Source organism: Dipodomys merriami, unplaced genomic scaffold (genome assembly GCF_024711535.1).
Source record: "Dipodomys merriami isolate MVZ:Mamm:240054 unplaced genomic scaffold, mDipMer1.0.p SCAF_3, whole genome shotgun sequence".
Taxonomy (NCBI): Eukaryota; Metazoa; Chordata; class Mammalia; order Rodentia; family Heteromyidae; genus Dipodomys; species Dipodomys merriami.
The window spans coordinates 17,432,628-17,457,127 of record NW_027204492.1 but is presented as its reverse complement, the minus strand read 5'-3'; the positions used below and the strand labels follow the sequence as shown (position 1 = coordinate 17,457,127).

Genomic DNA, 24,500 nt, shown 5'->3' with positions numbered 1-24,500 from the left:
TCACCTTCCTTGGTTCCTCAGCAATCCAAGTTACTTTCCTATTTTCTCCTCACTGATAAATTGCTCTATGAACTACACGGTCACTCCCAGGTTTTCTTCTACTCTCTGTTCGTTCTTATTCGTGGTGTGCCCAGAACATATACAGTGTTTCAAACAGTCTAGACTAGAGAATATAAAAGCAAGGATGCTAATGCATTTTGTACAAGCCTCCAGTGTCACACCAAGGAAGTAGAAGACATTCAGAGCAAACCTGAACGTAAGCAAGTTTTCTGAGGAGCTACCATGTAAGTTTTCATGGCAATGGGTTTTTTTTCTATGATCTTTAATGGTTATTATAAAGTGATGTATTAGAAGGGTGATAGTTACATAATTCAGGTAATGGGGACATTTCTTTTTGGAAAATGTCACCCCTCATGGCAATGTTTTTATATGGGGATTCTCTTAATTTCCTGTTGTTCCTTGAATGAAATAAATTTACTTTGAAATACATTTTCTAAAGCAATATATGCATGAAATAATCCAAAATAAATTCTGACTAAATGATAAATGCTCAAGGGGAAAAATCTTCTACTTGTTATATTTGTGGCACTTCGTTCTTCAGCAAGACATTTTTCAAAAAGATTCTATTTCTACAGGGTACAAAACTTTGCTTGAAATAGGATTCTGTGTAGTTCAAGCTATCAATTAAAACAGACTCAAGTGTAGTATAAATTACAAACATCTTGAAGTCACCATCAGGAAATTAATGTACCATTCCTCTACTTATGTCCTAATTAAAAAGGAAAAGCTATTCTTGGCCAAATTGTGGTCATCCAGCCCATAATTTTTAAAGGAGTTCTAGAGATATCTTGACAATTGGAGTGGAGAAAGTATGGCTGCCCTCCACTGTGTCAACATCACATATTAAGAAGTCACAAGAAGACATCTTGGTTTTAACTTCTACAAATATAGTCTAACTCCTTCCATCTTATGTTATCCAACTTGTACTGCTGCTTCAGATGGTGATTTCTACAAGTTTTACTGCCTACTATATAAAATATCACTTGTATTTGTTTGTCTTAGATTTGGTTCTTTTGAATTTAAACATCTGGACTGAGCTCTAGCCAGTCAATATCTTTGATCAGTAGTCATAATGCTTTCATAATAAGTGAAGTAATGGAACCAACCTTATAGGGTTAATGTACTTAATGATTCAGTGTCTATAGTATACAGGGCACAGAGTGAGTGATGAGAAAGTGATCATTATAAGCAGTATTGGCATTAGTATCATTTTTTGGCTATTGCTTATATTTTCATCTTTTGGGGGCTATTGAATACTGATACTTTGAGTTTGTTTCTGTATATCTTCTTCTCATTCCTTAATCTTTTTGTTTTCTTAGTAATCAAATGATTTTTTTTCCTGAGGGTTTTTTTTAATAGGGGTTACATTTCTTAAATTATTTACACTCTCCCTCCCCCATTTTAAAGTACCTTCCAAAGTTAGATGAAATTTCAGGAAAATGCTATATAACAGCAATTTAGGAGTTATAATTTGGCATGTCCATCTAAGTGTCTACTGCTCCTTGATCAGAGTCACGCCTTCCATCAGTATCCAATTCCATCCCCCGCCATTTCTTCATTTTTGCTGTTCTCTGTACCACCTTAAGCTCTACTTTTTCTTTCTTGACTTATGACCCATTGAATTAAACATTATGTTCCAGATGTGGATACAAAAGTTTTTCTTTTCAAAATTAAGATAACGTGTTTTTTTATTTCTAGTGTATTTTCTATTGCTGCACTGAATGGCTTTGGCCTTTCTGGCCAAAATGGCACTGTGACCCAAAATTATTTGGGAAATAACTTCAACTTCTAGATCACATTCTAAACCCAGAGGTAATAATACATTTCAATTATATAGGTTTCTTTTTCTGTAAAAAGTTGAGGTGGTGTATGCTTCTAATTTCAATACTCAGGAAGCAGAGGTAGGATGATTGCAAGATCAAGGCCAGCCTGGGCTACATAGTAAACACTTGTCTCAATTTTTTTTTTTTTTGCCTTACTGAGAAGCTCTATTGTTTTCTCACACTCCTAGTTTTTTTTTTTTTGCCATTTATATTATGTCATTTTGGCATTTCACTACTGAGAGTAGCTCAGTGCCAGCTACACATACAGAAATGCCATTATGTTTACCTTATTGTACATCATTCATAATCTTCAATAAATTGAGGCCTTTGGAGATCTCAGTATTGACATTGCTCCATCCAGAGAAGCACCCAGATTTTCATATGCTTCAATTGACTCTGTAACAATTAGCTTACCTTTTGTAGAAAAATGTTTTCCCAACTCCCAAAGGGACTCATTTAACAGCAAAAAGTCAACAATATGGAAGCTTGTCAAAGGCTTTTTTAAAGTCTTCGTAAAATGTTCCTTCGGTCCATATGTTATTTACTCCCTTGAGAAGTCTTAATATATTAGTCAGACATGATTTTTCCTCATAGAAGCCCCATGCCTCCCCCCTTTCCTTCTAAAAGGTTGTGTTTACCATGTCTTCAGATTTTATTATTTGACCATAAAATAATGGTTCAGAGATTCTCAGATTTTGCCTTTTAAGATATATTTTCATAAAACCATTAAACGTTAGCGCTGGAAAACATCTTAGAGATGGCTTAATTCTCTTCATTTTACTACCAAGGAAACTGAAGCCTAGAAATATTTCTGTCCAACTCAAATTTTCTTATATTTATCTTTTAACAATTTCAGGGAAGTGAAGGTGTGGCTCGAATGGCAGAGTGCCAACCTTGAATGAAAAAGCCGAGAGAGAATGAGACCCTTAGTTCACGTCCAGTATCAGTACACACAGAAAAGATTTGATCCCCGCTCTGGTGGCTCACTCCTGTAATCCTAGCTACTCAGGAGGCTGACATCTGATGATGGTGGTTCAAAGCCAGCCTAGGCAGAGAAGTTTGAGATATTTATTACCAATTAACCAGCAAAAGCCTGAAGTGGAAGTATGGTGGTAAACACCAGTCTTATGTAAAATAAGGCAAATGAGAGCATAAAGCCTTGAGTTCAAGTCTGGATTTGCTGAAACGTTTGGGAATATGGTTTTTTTCCCCTGATGTCTCAAATGGGAGGAATTTTTCTTCCCATGGAAATATACAATAGATACAATTTATAGGAAAAATGTCTTCAAGAATTGCAAAGTATAAAAATTGGCTTCTTAAAATTTAACTTTATTGTCATATGCTCACATACCTCACAACTAAGCTTTATTTATGTATTTTTTTTACTATTCTGTTTAAGAATTCTATCACCAAAACATGCCTACTCTCTTCTTATCCAAATCACATTGTCAAACTTATCTAGTGTTTACTATGTGCCAGGCACTGTTCTAAGCATTTCATGTCAATCCTCATGGAAAGTTCAAATGTGTGCAATGTGAATCTTCAGTGCAGGGAGATAAGGAAGTGCATACCTTTGGAGGGGGCGGGGATGACCAAATCAATACCTAGTGTTCAGGTAGTATACTTTGGCTTGTCCTGGGTGATAAATACATGAATAGATTAACTTTGTGAGAATACACTGAGCTGTTGCTCACAAGATTTTTGCAGCTTTCAGTAGTTACTTTAGAAGGAAAAATAATCACTCATTTAAGCCTTTAAATCGACTTGATTGGGTACGTATATTTACAAGAAAATTATCTAGCTGAAAATCACAGAGCTAGTGTGTGGACAAAAGTAGGATTTGGCATTATGTAGTCTGGCTCCAAGGTCTGTGTTCCTAACTACTACACTACATATTACGTCTCAGAAGAGATTGTTCTCAGCAGCAAGTTGTCTAATCTAACAACTTTCTATTTGGTCTTAACTTCATGTATTTATATCTTATTTAATATTCACCACCAGGATTTGAGGTAGATATTAATAATCTCCATTTTAGAGATAAAGAAGAGGAAATACAGTCACAGCTAATAAGTCCACAAACAGCTAATAAGGTCCATAAGACAGCAAGGCTTTTTGTGTCCTTCCCATTAAATTGGACTGTCTCTAAAATGGATGTCTTATTGCCTGCTTTAGAGATAAAATATCAAAAGAAAAGTAAATGATGTTTGTAAATATATTTTCAAATATATTTTATAGAGAGAATATATATTCTTTCTCATGTATTAAATACCATAATATAGGTATATCATATGTTAATTTTATTAACAATTACATATTATATGCTATATAAAATATACAATCTATAACATAATTCACACATTATATATGTGTGAATTATAATCTATAACATATATTCATACATTATATATAAAATGTAACATATATTATATGTTGCATATTATGTTATGTATATAATATATTGCTTATATTAATATATGCTATATATTATAGATATTAAAAAGGTCTTTCTGAATAAAAGTTCCTATTCTTTATAAACAATACAAAACTGCTTTGTGGTGGAGGGGAAATACCTCTTAAACAACAGTACTGATCAGTGCATTCCTCTCAATACCATGGACCCTTACACACATGTTTTCCTTAATCTCTACCTCAGAAAGCAGTGAAGGAAAAATTGGTTCAAAGATCTTATCATAAAATTTTGTGCTAAAAATGCTGTGATTAAATGATATTAATGATTAGATAAATGAAAATAAATTCCAGGTTTTCAGAGACCAATGGTCTTGCTGAGGAGTCTTATCTACTAGTTATGACTGTTTCCAGTACTCCAGGTTGAGATAACAAAGCATTGTCCCATCCAGGCCTTATAATCAGTGTCAGTGTAGGGATGAAAAGCATAAATTTTGATGCCAGACTCCATGGGTTCATTTCTTATAACAAATATATGACCTTGGCTTACAAAACTGTCTGATTTTATTTTATTTTATTTTTCAAATTACATTTTAATGATTTCTTTCATAATGCACCAAATTAAAATTTAAAAGCCATACACATTTTCTACTCTTGAACTTAGAGCTATAGACAAAACTGTCTGATTTTAAAACAAAAAAATATAGACCTGCTGGGTGCTAGTGGCACATAATCCTAGCTACTCGGGAGACAGAGCACTGAGTTTTGTGATTCAAAGCCAGCCCAGGCAGGAAAGTTCGTGAGACTTTCATCTCCCATTAACCACCAAAAAGTCAGATGTGGAGCTGTGACTCAAATGGTAAAGTGCTTTCTGTGAGCAGAAAAGCTCAGGGACAACCACCAGACCTTGAGTTCAAGCCTCAGGACTGGTACCAAAAACAAAACAAAACAAAACCTATCTCTCAGAGAGAGAGAGAGAGAGAGAGAGAGAGAGAGAGAGAGAGAGAGAGAGAGAGAGAGAGAGAGAGAGAGGAGAGAGGGAGAGAGGGGGAGGGAGGGAGGGGGAGGAAGGGAGGGGGAGGGAGGGAGGGAGGGGGGAGAGAGAGACTAAGCAGTTAAATTCAAATATTCAAATAACTATGTCACATGAAGAATTATACATTATTTATTGAAAATTTAAGTTGAATGGCTCATTCTATATTTCTTTTTTTTTTTGTCGGTTGTGGGTCTTGAACTCTGGGCCTGGGCGCTGTCCCTCAGCTCTTCAGCTCAAGGCGAGCGCTCTACCACTTGAGCCACGGCGCCACTTCCAGTTTTCTGGTGTTTTATTGGAGATAGGAGTCTCACGGTCTTTCTTGCCCGGGCTGGCTTTGAACCGCGATCCTCAGACCTCAGCCTCCTGAGTAGCTAGGATTACAGGCGTGAGCCACCAGCGCCCGGCTCTATATTTCATCTAGCAACCTGATCTTGGAGTTGAGTTTGCTTGTGCTTTAGTTTCTTCATCCATAAAATGACAATGATATGATAATAGTACCTAGCTCCTGGAGGTGTGGTGAGCATGCAATGGGAATGGATATAAACTGAAAAAACGTGACACAGAGGAAACACAATAAAAATAAGAGGTGTCATACCCAAATCCTTCATTTACAGTAACCCAGGTTTGACTTGAGCTTCTTTGTTTTTCTTTTTTCGTCGGTTGTGGGGCTTGAACTCTGGGCCTGGGTGCTGTCCCTCAGCTCTTCAGTTCAAGGCGAGCGCTCTACCACTTGAGCTACAGCGCCACTTCCAGTTTTCTGGTGATTTATTGGTGATTTACCACTGAGCCACCTTCCCAGCCCGGGCTTCTGCTTTTAAATAGACAAATGAAAGAATTACTTTAAACTTGACTTACTATGTGCAGATCCAAACTAAAGGAGGGTGAATGAAACTTTCTGTTAGGCATTCTCACTTCGAATCCTGCATTTTACAATGCAGACACAGTTGCTCTTTTCCTGCTGTTGTTCATACAAATGACCTTTCCATACAGAAATAACCTTTTTATGCTTTTAGAGTCTGGAGAAATAAAAAAATGTATTGGTTTAAAAAGTACATTTCATGAACTAAGTCTATCCTTCACAATTTAGGAAACATCTATTCATTTCTCTATATTTGCATAGCAGGAATCCGTATATTGTCAGACACATAAGAAACATGAAAATTTAAGAGCTGAAATATTTCAGTTTTTTGTAACACCTGAGAAAAACCCAAACACATAATAAAAATGCAGTATACAAAACATTTAAAATATAACCTATTTGTATCTGCTTTCCTGATTTCACATTGTAAATGCCTCTCCTTATTTTCACAATTTACGTAGAAAGCATGATTTATCTATGTTAATTTCAAGTTGGCATTTCGCCATTGGAATGCTTACCTTAACAGATGGTAAACTATGGGGATATATAAAGATTTACAAAAGGTCAATACCACAGGAAGAGTGAAAGAACCAGAACTGTATGGATCATTCTGAAAAAAAAGGAGAAATATTAACTAAAGTCATGGTGCACTCTCATAGCAAGGAAATATCATGATTCCGCCCGTAATCTGTGCTTTAGATCGCAATAAATTGTTCCTGTTTTTCTTTCCATTGTAGAAGACACTAACTTGGCTTCATGAAACCAGGCATGCATGTCATCTCCCACCTCATTTTCTTTTGAGTGTAGGAGGAGAAATATAATACAAACTGTTCTGGTGTACAATAATCTATTTTACAGTTGCACACAAGAAAACCATCTCAAAAAACTGGCAACAAAGTATTCAGATCACCACATCATTTCTATTCTATACTCTGTTCCTTTGTTTACTGTTACTATCATACATTCAAAGAGCAATTCATGCATGTAAGTATACAGAAGAAATAGTAATATAATCTCGTGGACATGAGATTAACAATCACTATTTTGAAGAAGACAGTTTACATTCTGCAGATAGCTATGAGGCCAACAGATATAGGCAGCATTTGACTGGCCCAAATCAAGGCTAATTATTCAAAGAGTGGCTTTCCAAATGGGACGTGAACTTGCTTTCTATTTTTTTAAATGTCCTTTATTGGCACTTTGCCATGAAGTTACAAAAGACTTATCTTGGCAATTGTCAAATCTATATTTGTAATAGGACCTCTTGCTATTTTCAGCTGCTTTCTGGACCTGTCCACTTAGCTATCATACAGGACCTTAAACTCTGGTTAGTCAGAATGAATGCCTTATCTTCCTTATCTTTCCCCCACTCCAGTCTTTCTAGAGGTCCAGCTCATTTGCAGGCATCACTTGCCTGGTTTCCTAAGCTAGAAGTCTCTAGCACTTAAACTTCACCCTCTGGTCCTGTCTACATCCAATCAACTCATTGCTGTTGATTCCACCTTCAAATTGTTTCTGCAATCTCTCCCCTCCTCTCTACCTTTTACCTTTTACCTCTTTATTGTCACAGCTATGAATTTAGTTAAATTCTCTCTCTCTCTCTCTCTCTCTCTCTCTCTCTCTCTCTCTCTCTCTGTGTCTGTGTCTGTGTGTTGGTCCTAGAGCTTGAACTGGGCCTGGGCACTGTCCTTGATCTTCTCTTTCTAGAGGTTAGCACTCTACCACTTGAGCCACATCACCACTTCCATCTTTTTCTGGGTAGTTTATAAGTCTCCCAGGCTTTCTTGCCGAGGCTGGCTTTGCATTCTGATCGTCACATCTCAGCCTCTTGAGTAGCTAGGATTACAGATGTGAGCCATCAACACCTGGCTTTCTCTTCTGTACTTTTATGATGATTGTGCTCACAGGCTCTTAATAGGGCCCTCTGTTTCTAGTCTCTCCCATATCCTATTTAGTCTTTATGGGTCAAACAGAGTTTTCTTTCAAAAACAAAGAAAGAACAACAGATATCTGGCTCAGATTTCCTCTGTTTCCTAAAACCCTTCAAGACTTATAGGATCCTATGGGATCAATTCTGAATTCGTCAGAATGGCATACAAGACTCAGAGTTTGTCCTTTACTTACCTGCTAGCTTCATTGCAGGATTTCTAATGGACTGTGTTGTGCCTGTTCAAACATAAACTTAAGGAAACCTTAGCATTTCTCTAAGCTAGTTTTTCTTTTTTTTTTTTTGTCGGCCGTGGGGCTTGAACTCTGGGCCTGGGCGCTGTCCCTCAGCTCTTCAGCTCAAGGCGAGCGCTCTACCACTTGAGCTACAGCGCCACTTCCGGTTTTCTGGTGGTTTATTGGAGATAGGAGTCTCACGGTCTCTCCTGCCCGGGCTGGCTTTGAACCGCGATCCTCAGATCTCAGCCTCCTGAGTAGCTAGGATTACAGGCGTGAGCCACCAGCGCCTGGCTCTAAGCTAGTTTTTCTTAATGAAGAGTACACATTATCATTGTTGATGTTTATTATTAAGAAAGATATTTTTTGTGTTGGTACTAGGGCTTTAACTCAGGGCCTAGGGGCTGTTTTTTAGCCTTTTGCACTCTACTACTTGAGTCATAGCTCCACTTCTGGTTGTTTTTGTTTGTTTGCTGGTTAGTTGGAGATAAGAGCCACACGGCCTTTCCTGCCTAAGCTTGCTTCAAACTGTTATCCTCAGATTAAAGGTTTGAGCTACTTTTTTTGGGGGGGGGTCCGGTCGTGGGGCCTGAACTCTGGGCCTGGATGCTGTCCATCAGCTCTTCAGCTCAAGGCTAGCACTCTACCACTTGAGCCACAGCACCACTTCTGGCTTTTGTTCTTTTTGCTTATGTGGTGCTGAGGAATCGAATCCAGGGCCTCAGGCATGCAAGGCAAGCACTCTACCACTGAGCCACCTTCCCAGCCCCGAGCTACTTTTTTAAAGAACTTAAAAATTAAAATACAAGTGCCCTTTCCACATTTGAAAACTACACAGTTGGGATGTGAATAGATAGCAAAACTGATTATTTGAACTGGGTCATGGGTGACAACCATTTTACATGCTTGGTTGTAGGTATTTATTCAAGCCATTCTTTTGGAGTGGCTTTTCTTCTCTCCCCTGTTCCCTCAATTTTCTACCTATCTCCTACTCACCTTTCAAAGCTTAGGCCAATACCACCCCTTCTAGAAAGCCTTCCAGGACCTACACAATTAAAATGAATTGCTCTCTGGTGTTTGCTGTGGGAATGTTCTTAACAGTCTGCTACCATAATCTCTTATTATCCTGAATGTTCCTTACTGTTCAGGGTGTTATCCTATGAAAAACAAACTCCTTGCATTTCTTTGCATTCCCAGCACTGAGCCCACTGCCTAGCCTTGTGAGATAGAAAGGGCTGGCAGAGATAGGAAAAGTAAAAAGGAAAGATAATGTAGTTTAAAGAGATACAGTATAGAGAAGACATTCTGTCTTGTGTGTCTCAGTAAAAATTCTGCTACACTGTACAGTTGAATTATCATGGGGGAGTTCGTCAAATAACACACTGAATGCTAACTAATCTTAAAATACAATACAGCCCAAGAAAAGGGAGTAGGTTGGGAGCTTGCCTATATTCTGTCCCTCAGAAATTTCTGGTAGTCCCTGATAACAGTTCTGTAAGCAGTGCTTGACATTCCTCTACTGTCTTCACATTCTCTAGGGTACAGCAGTAACAAGTATGGGAGCTTTCCCACAGGGTGACAGGGCTCAGTGAAGCCCGTTGATGGGTGGTCATTTTACACAACTGCCTTTCTTAGAGGTCCTGGCACCAACTTCCTTTTCCTCTGTGTGAGCTGATGGCATAGTCACTTCCTATTTGGTCTCAACTGCCAGTTGTTTTTCCTGTTTTAAACTGCCACCTTTAACTAGAACTGTGCTCTCAAGAAGTCTGTGAATTAAAGAATAAATGGTCAATTGAAGCCATTTTTAAAAGTCAAGTCAGTGGGGGGCGGGGGGGGGGGAGAATATCACCTAGATAGAGTGTAAAGCATCGTTTCATGGTAACCCAAGAAAAGGCTCTCCTGTGATTCAAAACTACACCCTGGGGAAGTCAGAAAGGTTACCTGACCTCATCACAAAGAACTAAGTCAGTCTCTCAAAGCTCTCCAGAGAAACGCCCTTCAAGCTGCTGCTCAGAAGAAAGTTTCTTCACTTACCCATGTGGCAAGACAAAACTGTCATTATGGGATGACTGATGGAGTACTTTTTTTTTCCACAGCAAGGAAGGTGAGAACAGGAGCCCAGTGTAGGCTCTGAGGGCCTTCACCTTCAGAGCTCAAACTGAAGGTCAGCAGGGTGATTGTAACAGCATTGAGGCAGGCAAGCATCCCTGGAACCAGAAAAGGAGCTGGGACCATGCTAGCTTTTCTCACCTACCTCTACATTTGTGCACGAATGCCCAGGTCACAAGAGTGCCTCTCCACTGTGGAATCAATTGATGTCAGCAAGAAATTAGGAGCTTCAGTCTTTCAGTGCCTAAATGCAGTCATTGCAAAGCAAGTACGTGTATATGTAAAGGCTTGCTATAAGCAGGAAACTGCTTAAGCAGCATCTGCTTCCACCCACCTCCTCTGGTGCTCTATTCCCCTCAGTAGTGTCAGGAAGTAAAGCTCGTGAGAAAGTTCAGTTGTGCAGTTGTAGATGCTATAGTTTCTGTTATAAATGACAGTGCGGTAGAGTAGCCTACAAACCCCAAAAGGTACAAAATTATTCCAGACAGAGAATTCAGCAATTATACAGATTTAAAGTTCCCCAACTAAGAACTGATTCAATAGGCTTTTTTGCTGGAGATGCTTTTCTGGGACCATAGCAAGGATACAACATCTGCAAGAGCTATTATTTTACAGTTTCCAATTTGATACCCACAGAGAGTAGAGATTGGAGGTATCACATATGCTTTTATTTAAAAAAAATCCTCGAATGTTGTACTTCCATGTATCAGCACAGAATCAGAATCAAGATGTTCCTGTTAGTGGATAGTATAACTCTAGAATTACCCAGATAATTTCCCTTCATTTCAAATATTCGAATAGTAAAATGAAATTCACATCATTACCTGAATTTGCCATTATATTTTACACATTATGTTTTTCAATATCACCATTAAGCTTAAAATGTGGAAGCCCAAAACGTGAACCCTTACCTTTACATTCTCTAAAGCAGGAGCAAGAGGTCACATTTATCTTGATGAGGTAACATATTTGAAGGCTCTTAGGTAATGCCTGGTACATTAGCACATACTCAGAGACTATTTGTTTAAGCCAATCAATTTCTTCCTTAAAGTTATTTTCTGTTCAATATTACTTTGAAGTAAAACATTCAAATGTCAGTTGTGTATGAGGAGGAGTGGGGGTGGATAACAAAAGCCTAGCATTTCTTGTCATTACATTCATTTGTTGGGGACACATGGTTTATGATTTAGTGCAAAAGTAGCAAAAAAATATTGCTTCATTTTCAGTAATACTTGATATGGCCCAGTGTCTTGTAGGTCTTTTTTTTTTTTTCACCATAGATACTAAATTGAGTTGAAAATCCTTAAAGAAATTATTCCCAACTCTGTTTCTGGTTTAGTAGACTGACTCTAATACAAAGAATGTAGAGCATAGTGGTCAAATGCAAGCACCATGTTATACCTTATGAAGCTACCAGAAAGCATATGATATATGGTCTTTCCTTGGATTAGGTAATGCTTTGTTGTCTGGATTGTCCTGTGCAGTATGATCGGCATTCCTGGATTCTTCTCATTAGATACTAGTAGCATCCCCTCCTCATTTGTAATACCCAAGAATGTTCTTCAGAAGGCAAAATTGCTTCTGATTGAGAACTGTGGCCTAAATATATTATCTCACCATTGTCCTTAGTGTGTGAGCATGCACATGTGTGTGTGGGTGAATGTGTGTGTGTGTGTGTGTGTGTGTGTGTGTGTGTTTCCTGGTACTAGAGTTTGAAATCAAGGCCCGGGCACTGTTTCTCAGCTCTTTTTTTTGCTCAGGGCTAGCACTCTACCGCTGGAGCCACATCTCCACTTCCAGCTTTTTGGTGATAAATTGGAGATAAGAGTCTGATGGACTTTTCTGCTTGGGCTCACTTTGAACCTTGATCCTTAGATCTCAGCCTCCTGAGTAGTGAGGATTATAGGCCTGAGCCACTGTGCCCAATTTATCATTCTCCCTATTATAGTTTGGCCATTTCCTTCTACCTACACTTTTGCTGTAAACCAATCCATTTATTAAATCTTTATAAACATGGATAAAGTTAAATATTTAATATCACAGGCATGATAAATATCAGGAAATTTAAAACATAGATGGTAAAATTAAGTTGATAAATTGTTGAGGTACTAAGAATTCACTGATTTTACTTAAACTGTGCATAATCTTTATTTATGTAGTTATTAAGTATTCATAGCCAATGAGCTCACATGAATCGAGCAAGTACCAAATTATATCCAAGATGCTATGTTATACCTTATGAGGCTCACAGAAAGAATATGATATATGGTCTTTCCTCAAGGAACTTTTTACATAAAGATGTGGAAATGTATTTTGAATGTATAGGTTGAGCATACATCTGAAATGTGATATTTTCTTAGCTCCAATATGATGCTTAAAACATTTTGGATTTTGGATTATTTTAGGAGTTTGGATTATTTTATATCTGTTATTTCATAACAGAGATGCTCAATAAATAACTTACGCAGCAAGCCTCAAATCTGGAACATTCTGAAATATGAAACATTTCTGGTCTCAAATATTTCAGCTAAGACATATTCAACTTATGTTATTAGATTCTGAGTTAGCATTTCAAAATATTCAAGTGTCATGTGTGGAATCAGAGGATACTTGCTTTTTATCATTTTATATACATTAAGAATCTGAGCTAGTGGGCTGGGAAGGTGGCTCAGTGGTAGAGTGCTTGCCTTGCATGCATGAGGCCCTGGGTTCGATTCCTCAGCACCATATAAGCAGAAAAAAAGCCGGAAGTGGTGCTGTGGCTCAAGTGGTAGAGCGCTAGCCTTGAGCTGAAGAGCTGAGGGACAGCGCCCAGGTCCAGAGTTCAGGCCCATGACCGGACCCCAAAAAACAACAACAACAACAACAACAAAAAAGAATCTGAGCTGTATGGAAGTCTAAAGGGCAGAGAGAAGAGTTCCTTCTGCTCTTGAAATTTTAATTGTGTTCAAATGCTGACAGCCTCACAAGATTTTTCACCTACATGCACAACATATATACACATATAATGATAAACCATAAGCAAACCCACAAAGAAACCCATGTAAAAATCCAAATGGTTTCTATCAATAAACAGATGGTTGGTAGTATCAGTACACTCAAATAAAGTAAGAAATTTGACTAGGCAGTGTCTTTTGGGAAAATCACATGACTGGCTCTTAAATAGTTGTAAAATTAAAATTTTCTAGAAAGAATCTAGGAGACAAAAATAAATAAGAGTATAACAGCTGGTAAAGTGACCAGTTTCAAAGGTCAGCAAGATCATTGCCTAGCAGTTCAGCCTGGCATCAATAAAACAGAATAGTTAGTGTATACCTAGTAAACCTTAGTGAAGAATTCAAAAGCTGTACATTCATTCATTCATTCAATAAATATTTATTAAGGCCTACTATATGCCACAGTGCCTAGGCTCTAGAGATACAACAATGAACAAGATGTTTGCCTTAGCCAGGCGGATGGTTCACACCTGTGATCCTAGGTACTCAGGATGTTGAGAGCTATAAGGCTGGCAGTTGGAGGCTAGTCTGGGCAGAAAAAAAAATCCCTGAGACTCTTATGTTCAATTGACAAGCTAAGAGCTAAAAGTGCTGTTGCTGAAGTGGTAGAGTACCAGTCTTCAGCAAAAAAAAGTCAAACAAAAGTTTAAGGTCCATGAGTTCAAGTCCCAGTACTAGAACAAAAGGAAAAAGAGAAGAAAACCTTGGTCTCAGAGAGGTGGTATTCTACTTGAATAGTTTTCCAACATCCGGTCTATAAGGAACTAATTATCTTGGACAAATCACATACAATGCATAAGAAAAAAGCAGCATAATGCCTCTATCTATTAGCCATAGAAGGAGCACAAAGGCAGGCTTAGAATGGCTAGTAAGACTCAGTGGACTCACTTGAGGTAGGTCTTAAATTCTGGAACTGGATTTAGATCCCTGCTAACTCAATGTAGGCCTCAAGGATGGTCAGTATATGGACCACCTGGGAGCTTGTCAGTAGTGCAGACTGTTGGCTCCCTTCAGACTTAGGAGATCAAAATCTCCACATTGTAAGACACCCTTGGAGATTTGTGTGGACATTAAAGTTTAGATGGCACTGAAGATTGTGTGTGTTGGGCTGGGGAGAGAGAAATAGAGACCATATTAGGGATTCCCACCAGGTAAGAGCAGAGTAAGGAAACTATTATATATCCTTTATAATCTTTAATATCAGACAGAGACTACTAGAAGTAGTAAGCTGATCACCAGAATGGATCTGGTTGGAATTTGTCACTCTACCGTTTAATTGTGTCAGATTTGAGTTAAATTATATACTTGGTTGAGCGTTTTTCTTTTCTTCATTTGTTAAATGGGGACAGGCAGTCCAACCCCAGAAGGCGTTCGTCAAGCTCGATCTAATAAGATAACGCATAGAAAGTACTTGGCGGCCCCTGGCCCAAAGACAATGACATCCATTAATAATATTATTGATAATAATCAGATGCTATTCTTGGAGAAACATAAAAAAGCAGTCACATTTATATAGAGTCTTCTCGAGCCACACTGAGCATATTGGGTTCACAGACCTCTAACAAACTGCAAGGTAGGGAACTTCATTCTCATTTTAATGAAGCACTTATAGTTTTTTTTTTTTCCAAAATGTAATTAACTTCTTTGGTGTTCCCTCAAGGTGCTTTCCTAATGAGATTGTTCTAACTGCTATTATAATTGTTACTGTTGTTATTAGGGGACTCTCAAAAGAGTTTGTTTCCAGGAGTGGAACTTGAAATTGTGTGGGAGGCGGAGCCTGCTCTATTCAATAAGACCTACTGCTAATGATCCAATCTCATTTCCCTCGCCTCTATTACCCTCATTAAGTTTCTGCCGACATACCATCTGTTTTCCAATTTCCCTGTGCTTTACACGTGCAGAACTTTGGAAAGAAGCCCCGAACCAGGACATTCTCTCCCTGAGGGTCCAAGAGGTAGAGGTAGCCTTAGGTTGAAGTTGCCTGAAGCATGTCTGGGCGCGACGAAGCCCCAAAGCAGGAGAGCTGGCTATGAATCTACCCAGTGGTTCGGCGTGTGGTTGGGGAGCCCGGAGAACGGGAAGGAGCTGGGATCCAACAACTTGGCGGCTCTCTGTGGCCCCACCCTCAGCCAGGTGGGGGAGCCAAGCAAAACTTCCAACACTCCCCCAGTTTCAAGTTAGGACGTCTGGGAGGTTGCACGCGCTCCAGACTCGCATGCCTGCCTGCAACGTGGCCGCTTGTGGGACGCCCTCCTAATCCCAGGCTTTCCCCAATTCTTTTCTTTCTGTTTCCAGGCCCGGCCGTTTTCCCAGTGTCTCAAACTCGGGGGGCTACTCCCCGCAGGCCAGGAGAGTGTCCCACTTGTCGGGCTCCAGAAACCCTAGCCAAAGCTCTTCGCTGCCTGGAGCCTACGCTCTTCAGACACTGCCCGGCAGCTGGGCGGGGGCAGGGCCAACGGCAAGACCGCCCCCAACCGCCTCCCAGGCAGGGCGAGCTGGCGGGTTGCTGGGGTGCCTCCACCTCCTCTTCCTAAAGCGGCGGGGCGCAGAAGAGCGGCATCACTCGAGCTCAGGTTCCAGCCGCCACCGCGCACTGAGCCCTACATTCAGGAAGAGGAGCAGCAGCGGCATCGGAAGTCACCGCGGCGGGCAGGTGACAGAAAGGTAAACTGAGTCCCACGGAGCCGCGCTGAGCCACGATCCGCTCACCTTCCCAGCCCGAGGCGGCAAGCCATCAATCAGCTCAGTAACCCCACTTCTCCGTGTTCTTTCAGGCCCCGATCGAAAAGCCTGGGAGGGCCGCCGACCTACCCCCGGAGGAGGAGCCAGTCTGAGCTCAAGGCGCCAGTGCAGGATCAGTGCCAGGGAGCCGTCGCCTCCATGGCCCACTCACCAGTGGCTGTTCAAGTGCCCGGGATGCAGGTGAGGAAGCCCAGGCCACCCCTGCCGCCCACGTGACTGCTTGGGAACTCTATCGCGCCCTGAGCTAAACAACTGGGGACCACTGGCTGGCAGCCCCAAAGATCCCCTGAAGGCAGGGCCAATACCTCTGGCCAGGTGACCCTGGAGTTGAGCTAGAGGTGTTTCCTGGCATCTAGGCTTAGATGGTGCTTTGCACGAGGAAGAAACGGAGAGGCTGGGGCGTACAACTGGATGGGGTTTATGACTCGAGGGGGGGGGGCAGGAGTATAAAAATAGTCCAGAACTACAGACACCTGCACTTCGTGATCCTAGTTAAGGTTGAAGATGGGGCGGGGTGGCGGGGGGGGGGGAGACAACCTGGAATAGACTGAGATGTCTTAGAATTTGTGGGGGTAATGTACAACTAGTACCCCCCAACAAGTTGGGGCGGAGCAACACAAGGGGTGGTGGTGGTGACAGTCACATTGAATTGGGCTCTTCCTGTGCGTGTTGAGAGAGCGCCCGAGATGACTTCTTTTCCCCTTCGGTGCTGCTGCTTCGGAGAGGAGTTACATCTCTCTCCCCGACCTGACCCAGCTCCTTAGTAGCGTGAGAAATGGAGGGTCGTGTTCTCACTGGCGGAGGAAATGACTTCCCATCCCCCTCTCCCTGCCTTTCCTATAATATGATTGCTACCTGTAGTGGAACGAAGGTGTTTTTTTGTTGTGTTTTGTTTTGTTTTTGGTCCAGTTCAAGACACTACTGTACACGACCCAACTTCTTAATCTACTCAACTCTGCCATCGTATTTTTACTTTTATTAAAGGAAAAAGGGATGTTGAGAGACATTGCGTTGTTTTTCATACCAGTATAACTTTGCAAAGCATGGATTTTTTTTCCCCTTCAGCCTAAACAACTCATTTACAAAGAGGTTAGAGATTAAAACCACGAATGCCTCAGTCCCCCATAACCTAAAAATGTGACAACAAACGTTTTCCAAGTTAAAAAAATTATATACATGGAGAGTACCATTGTTACTTCAACCAGTAATAGAACTTGATTTTCTAGTAGAAAAGCAAAAGCACCGTGCCTTAGAGCCAGAATTTATTTATTGATGCAGTCTTCATCTTTTTCCTTAAAAGTCGGTCTCATTTTATGTATTTTAAGCACAAAAGCGATTTTTAAAAATCCTTTCTGTCCCAACGGGCTATTTGTATAGGATACATATCTACCCTTCGACTCCTGGAATGTTTTTAGCTCCAGGCCTTTAAATTGTATTTATCGCAAGCCTGCTTCTAGTCCCAGGAAGTTTGTGTATATTTCACAAAAAAATTAGAGGAGCAGGAAGAAATGGAAATGTGAAATCGGAAATAGTAGGGCTTTTTGTTAAAGGTTAATCCATTCAAGTTTTGCCAAGAGCCTGATCATTCTTCTCAACCTTTTTCCCTGCTCTGCTCCCTGGCTCCCTTTCCCCCATCCACCCTGCCCCACACCCCATTCATTCAGTTCTGCCTGTGATTTTATCCAGAGAATTAGGACTTTACAATACTAACTACACTTTTGCTTCCTCTGATCTGCAAAAAAGTGCATGAGGTTGCACCACTGTGCTTTCCATTAAGTGGCAAAGAGATCGCTCCACATAGAAAGTTTGCCGCTGAAGGGAATGTCTCCATGTGTCTCCAGTTCTATTGTGTGTGCGCGCCTGGATCTGCCTGTGTGCGTGCATGCACACATCAGGGGTGCCTCCCTGTTCATCAAGTTTGTGATTCTGGGGAACACTGCGTGCTGAGGAGAAAATGGTTTCTGGTCTTTATTTCATTTGTCTTGACTTTATTTGATTTATGTGGTCTCTGGTCTTTATTTGATTTGTCTTGACTTTATTTGATTTATATGGTTTGGGAACTGCTTGCTAGTCAGTATTTCTTACTGCTCCCTGCTTTGTTTAATTATCTGATTTGGCTATCGCTTGAATTTTTAAAACTTAATGAAGTTGGGTTAGAATTTTAAAATTAGAAATTTTGCCTGGCACTTAATACTCTGAAAAGTCTGATTACTGTGTCTAACCTAATTTGCATAGGACCAGCATCTCAGTGAAAAACGGAAAGGACAGTATTTGTCATTTTCTCCAGCTTTTTTTCCCCCCACAAGGTGGCATTTGGCCTTGTTTGCTTGTTAGGCAAGCACTCTAACCACGCGAACCACACCATAGCTCTCCATCTTAATGAAATACTAAATTCTTATTCACACTTTTTTCCCCCTCTAGACATGTTTCTTAAGTACTTGTTTGTGATACAGTTTTCTCCATAGCTGAATTTGTACAATACCTTAAAAACAAACTTCACAGCATGCCATGTGGCCCTTGGGCCTCATCTATTTTGCTATTCTTTTGGGGAAATTATTGCAGATGAGATGAAGAAACATATCATTCAACCATAACAGTTATCCCAGTTTCATTAAATTTAGGAGCAAGCAACTTTTAGGCCTTAGAGAGTAGCAAGAAAACATAAATTAGCTATGTGATAAAAGTTTCGTATTTCCAAAAATCAGGGTGAAGTGACTGACTGACCTATAGCTTTTCAACTGTTTATTTTAGAGAATTATGAAGATTGCTAGAGGAAAAAGGGTTTTTACAGAAATTAAAAACAAAATGACTTTATCCACAACGTTTTTCTCCTTGTGAGGAGAGATGCTAAGTAGAAGCCTGAAGCAGAAGCTGGGCTACCTGTTCTATCACTTAAGACTTCAGCATTCCTGACCTTCAAACAAAGAAATTTCTGTTGCCACTGGTTTAAAATAGAAAAGAAACTTGGAGTGAAGAAAGAAAATCCAGGATTAGGTCCAACTCAAACTCTTCCTTATGAATTACTTACTCAAATGCATTTTGTTGATATTTCTTAATATTGTGGTAATGAACATTTTTGCCCTATTACATCACATGTTGAAGGTATGAATTTTTGTACTTAATTTGTGCTTAGTTTTGTAATGTTGAACTAAAAGGAAATTTCCATCCCAGAAGCTGAACTCATGAACAACATTTAAAGAACAGTTTTAAAAATATAATAAACCAACAACCCTTTTTCTTTTCACATAAATATTTACTTTTTTAGTGGTTTAAAACCTATTTTTGTCTTTGAGACTTTCAGTTAAAAACATACTGAAAAGTTTAAGATATTTATATTAGTGTTTGTGAGAAACATATTCTCAATTAAGTTTTAAATCTGTTATAACATAAAGGTGGAGCACTAAATGTTCTTATGTTTGTGTTTTCATTTTGTGTGCTGGTCCTAGGGCTTATACCTAGAGCCTGGGCTCTGTCCCTGGGCTTATTTTTGCTCAAGGCTAGTGCTCTACCACTTGAGCCACAGTGCCACATCTGGCTCGTTTGGGTAGTTTAGCGGAGATAAGAGTCTCACAGACTTTCCTGCTTTGGCTGACTATGAACTCTGATCCTTAGATGTCACCCTCCTGAGGAGCTAGGATTACAGGTGTGAGCCACCAGCACCAGACTCACATTTGTTGCATTTTATTCTGTGCCTCTCTTTTAAACATTAAGAATTTTTAAATTTCCTACTAAAGAATTTTTAAATTCATTTTCATCTACTTTTAAATATAGAATCAACACTTTATTGGAGATGTTTAATTAAGTGGTAGAAAACATTGCCTAACATTGGCAAACCTAGCACTGAGTTATTGGATAAATACAGAAGTACATTTATATGATCTACCTTTAGAGGTGTATCTTTTTTTTTGTCATGGGGTTTGAACTCTGGGTCTGGGCACTGCCCCTCAGCTCTTCAGCTCAAGGCTAGCACTCTACCACTTGAACCACAGCACCATTTCCAGTTTTCCTGTGGTTGATTGGAAACATGAGTCTTTAGGAGTTTCCTGCCCGGGCTGGCTTTGAACTGCAATCCTCAGATCTCAGCCTCCTGAGTAGCTAGGATTACAGGTGTGAGCCACTGGTGCCCAGCCAAAGGTTTTGTTTTTGTTTTTTTTTTTTAATATTCTTGGATTTAAAAAGGAACATGAAATATCAAATGATAAAAAAGAACTATGAAATGATTACAAATCTGTGAACTTAGTATAATAGAAGTATCTGACCTGAAGAAGTAAAAGTTTCCAAAAGATAAGTTCGCCCCAAAGTATTGTTAGGTTCTATTTGGTGGAGAGCAAATTCCTTGAGCAAAGGTATAGGTAGATAGATAGGCAGATGGCAATCTGGTAGATAGATGGGAGGCCTCCATGTTGCTGTAGGAGGATCATGGTTTAAGGCTGGCATAGGCAGACAAGAGAGACCCTACTTGAAAAATAACTTCAGTCAAATAGGCTGGGGGCATGGCTTAAGTGGTAGAGCACCTGCATGGGAAGCCTGAGGCTCTGAATTCAAATTTGAATACTGCCAAAAAAGAAAACAAGATGTATAAGGAGAATGAGAAAATGTGCTAAGAGGAATTAACTTGTGCGAATTCTTTTCGTTAGTTTTTTTTGTTTTTTTTTTCTTTAAACAATACATTTATTTTGTATTGTTATTATAAAGTTGATATACAAAGGAGTTACAGCTATATAAGTCAGATGAAAGGTACATTTCTTTTTGGACAATATTACCCCTTCCCTTGCTCTCTCAGGAAAATTTGTCTTTTCTTTTTTGTTAGTCATGGGGCTTGAACTCAGGGCCTGGGCTCTGTCCTTGAGCTCTTTTGCTCAAGACTAGTGCTCTACCACTTTGAGCCATATCACCACTTGTAGTTTTCTGGTGGTTAATTGGAGAGAAAAGTTTTATAGACTTTTCTGCCTCGGCTGACTTTGGACTGTGATCATCAGATCTCAGCCTCCTCAGTAGCTAGGATTACAGGCATGAGCCACCAGTGCCTGTCTGGGAAAGTTCTTCATTTAACTATCATCAAGAAACCTAAATTGGAAGGATTATGTGTGGTACCAGAATGTACTATATAGATTTCCATACTTGTACTAGTTTATACTATAACAGTATATGAGCATTTCCATCCCTCTCCCTGACCCCACCTCCTCACTAGCATTTATTGTTGTTTGTTTTGTTTTCTTGAAGATTGTCATTCTCATTTTAGTGTAGTTTTGCATTTCCTTCATATTTTAAGAATATTGAGCATATCTTTATGCACTTATTGACCATTCACATTTCTTTTTTTTTTTTTTTTTTTTTTTTTGCCGGTCATGGGGCCTGAACTCTGGGCCTGGGCGCTGTCTCTCAGCTCTTCAGCTCAAGGCTAGTGCTCTACCACTTGAGCCACAGCACCACTTCTGGCTTTTTCTGTTTATGTGGTGCTGAGGAATCGAACCCAGGGCCTCATGCTTGCAAGGCATGCACTCTACCGCTGAGCTACCTTCCCAGCCCCGACCATTCACATTTCTTCTGTGCACTGTTAGCTAGATCTTTATTCTAGATATTAAAATTAACAATTGAAGGACTTTACATACATATGTGGATATTGAGTGCATATATGAAACCCACCAAATGCTTTTTGAAAAGAAGGGAGAACAATGGGAATATTGGTGGTATGTGTGAATTTGTTTAAAATGCACCAATGTGCGTGTATGCAATGTCACAATAAAATTCTCTCATGCTAACAAAATGTTCAAAAATTAAAAAAATCATCAGCTATGTTTTTATTATCTCCTTTACTCCTTCCTCTAATCACATTTGCAATTGAGGTAGAAAAAGCTGAACAGCATTGCCTTGGTCAACGTAACAATTGTCCCCATTGTGGAGAGGGTAGTGCTGAGGTTTGAAGCCATAGGCTGGCACTGTGGGGGAGGGCATGTAGAATTACACATGATAGGACATGATTAGTGCAGGGGGGTGCGCTAGAAATAGCACTTGAGCCCAAAGGTCCATCGTGTACCTCCCTTACCTGAGTCACAGAAATAAAAGAATTCAATTTAGCTGCCTCTTAGGAATCATTGAACATTGCGATGTTCTATTTTTTTTTTTATTCTGCCTTTCTTTGAGTCAGAGACCTTTCAGGGATCATCTATAAAATTGGGAATAATAGAAGCTACATTTCTTTTTCCTCAATGAAAGGTTATTATGATGAATTAACTATCATCTGGGCGATGTATTTTGAGCTCCTACTACGAAACAATGTCAGGCTAATCACACAAAAACAGTCACTATCTCATCTATCTCCTGCTCCATAACCCATATTGTTTCTGTTGAAACCCAGTTCTGTGCCCAATCACATCTAAAGCCCTCTGCTCAGCTTTCCATAGTTTCTGTTATTTGGCATCTCACTTATAGATCTAAGCTTGGTTCTCACTACTTTCTCACTAGAAAATCATTTTGCTCTACCATGTTGGTTACAATTCAGTAATGATTAATTGGTCAAATCCTACATGACTTTTAAGGTTGCCATCTCATTTCCCAACAACTTCCTATGAACATTCCAGGCTATAGAAACCTCTTCCATGTTCAAGTGCTTATATCTATTATTATCAGCAGATAGCCATTGATTTTTATACCAAACGTAGACCTTCTCTAAATATGTATGATATGCATGTCTCGAAAACTAGGTTGTAAATTTCTTGAAGGCAGAAGCCACATATTTTACTTTTCTTTCTATCATTATATGTGCGTTACACATGGACAATTAAACCACAGATTGGCCAATAATGTACTATAGGCTAGATTTTCTAACTTTTTTCATCTTTCACTATTTAAATATGTTGTGTAGTAATGCTATCAACCTGTGGCACATGAAGACTAGTTTATATGTGTGCCATACAGACTTTCCATAGTTATAAAAGTGATTTTAATGCATTTTACTTAAAATGTCTAGCACAATAAGCCTGTGAATTAATCAGCTGTCCACATACTGAGGTTCTTATTGCTTTCCTAGTAACCAGGGCTGATTTTTGACAAACTTGTGTCCTTAGGAGAAATACCATCCTCTCCCTTCACATCTTCTTTTCTCTTTATATTTAAGTATAGTTTTCATTGAATCTTCAAGGGTCTCTCCTTACTGATTAAGATCAACTTGCCATTTGTCCCTTCCCTCTGTCCTCCCCTTTCCTCCTAACCAATTTTTTCAAATTTCTTTCTTAGTTCCAGCTATCACAGTTGAATCAGACAATTTCATTCATATATGGAAATCTAATGGTAGAATTTCAGCTCTCTTGACATCATGTTTTGACTGAGTTGTGTACTCTGAAAGAGTTCTAGTTTAACTGGTTTTGTGTGTTTCTAAAAAATAAAGTTGGGAGGACAAAAATTATCACTATTATTAGGTGTTATGCAACAAAGTCCTTTTCATTTCTTGTAATTAACACTCAAAAGACTTTCCATCTCCCAAACATATGAAACAATGTGTTTGGAGGAATGGCATGAAGTACCTCACATTTATTTATTCATTTAGTTTTGCAGTATTGAGGTTAGAACCCAAGCTCTGATGCATGCAAGCTAGCATTCTACCACTAAGCTACATCTCCAACCTCTCATTTTAAAGCAGAAGTCAACAAAATGCACATAATAAAAAAATCCCCATCTTAGGTACATTTCTCACTTGGTCATCTACCATTTTGACTAAGATAGTAGTAAGCACCACATTTTTGATTAAATGTTTATGTGAATAAAATATTTTGTGCTGGTACTAGAGCTTGAACTCAGAGCCTCACACTTTCCCATAGTTTTTTTTTTTGCTCAAGGCTGGTGCTCTACTACTTGAGCCATACCTCCACTTTTGGCTTTTTGCTGCCTAAGAATCTCAGGAATTTATTTTTCTGTCTGGGTTGGCTTTGACCTGTGATCCTCTGAGTAGCTAGGATTACAGATGTGAACTACTGGTGCTCAGCCATATCAAATATTTTGTTGGTATTAACTAATTCTTCTTAGCCCTCCTATAGGATAGGAAGAGTGATTATAGAATAAAATTGCTTCAAAATTGAATTAGTTCTTGATTGTTCCTCTCTAAACATTATTACTCAGGTAAATCACCTGATGTACACACTAAAAAACCCAGGAAACCTATGTATAGAGCATATCCTGCCACAATCCTCTGTTTCTTTCTAGTCCTCCCCCATCCCTTATCAATATTATCTATACTTGGGATAGAGCTACAAGCTGCTGCCCAGAACTCTTCCTCAGCTTTTTCTGGTCTTCCTCCAGCATTCCTCTGA

General features: G+C 39.4%; 1 protein-coding gene across 1 annotated transcript in view; it reads left to right on the top strand.

The window, feature by feature from the left end:
* Positions 1-213: 213 nt before the first annotated feature.
* Positions 214-24,500, top strand: part of Stk26 (serine/threonine kinase 26) — a 67,118-nt gene continuing 42,831 nt past the window's right edge. The window contains exons 1-3 of the mRNA XM_070039719.1: positions 214-284; positions 15,748-16,116; positions 16,227-16,374. Of these exons, the coding sequence (XP_069895820.1) occupies positions 283-284; positions 15,748-16,116; positions 16,227-16,374 (519 nt within the window). The 5' untranslated portion in view covers positions 214-282. The remainder of the gene's footprint in view (positions 285-15,747; positions 16,117-16,226; positions 16,375-24,500) is intronic.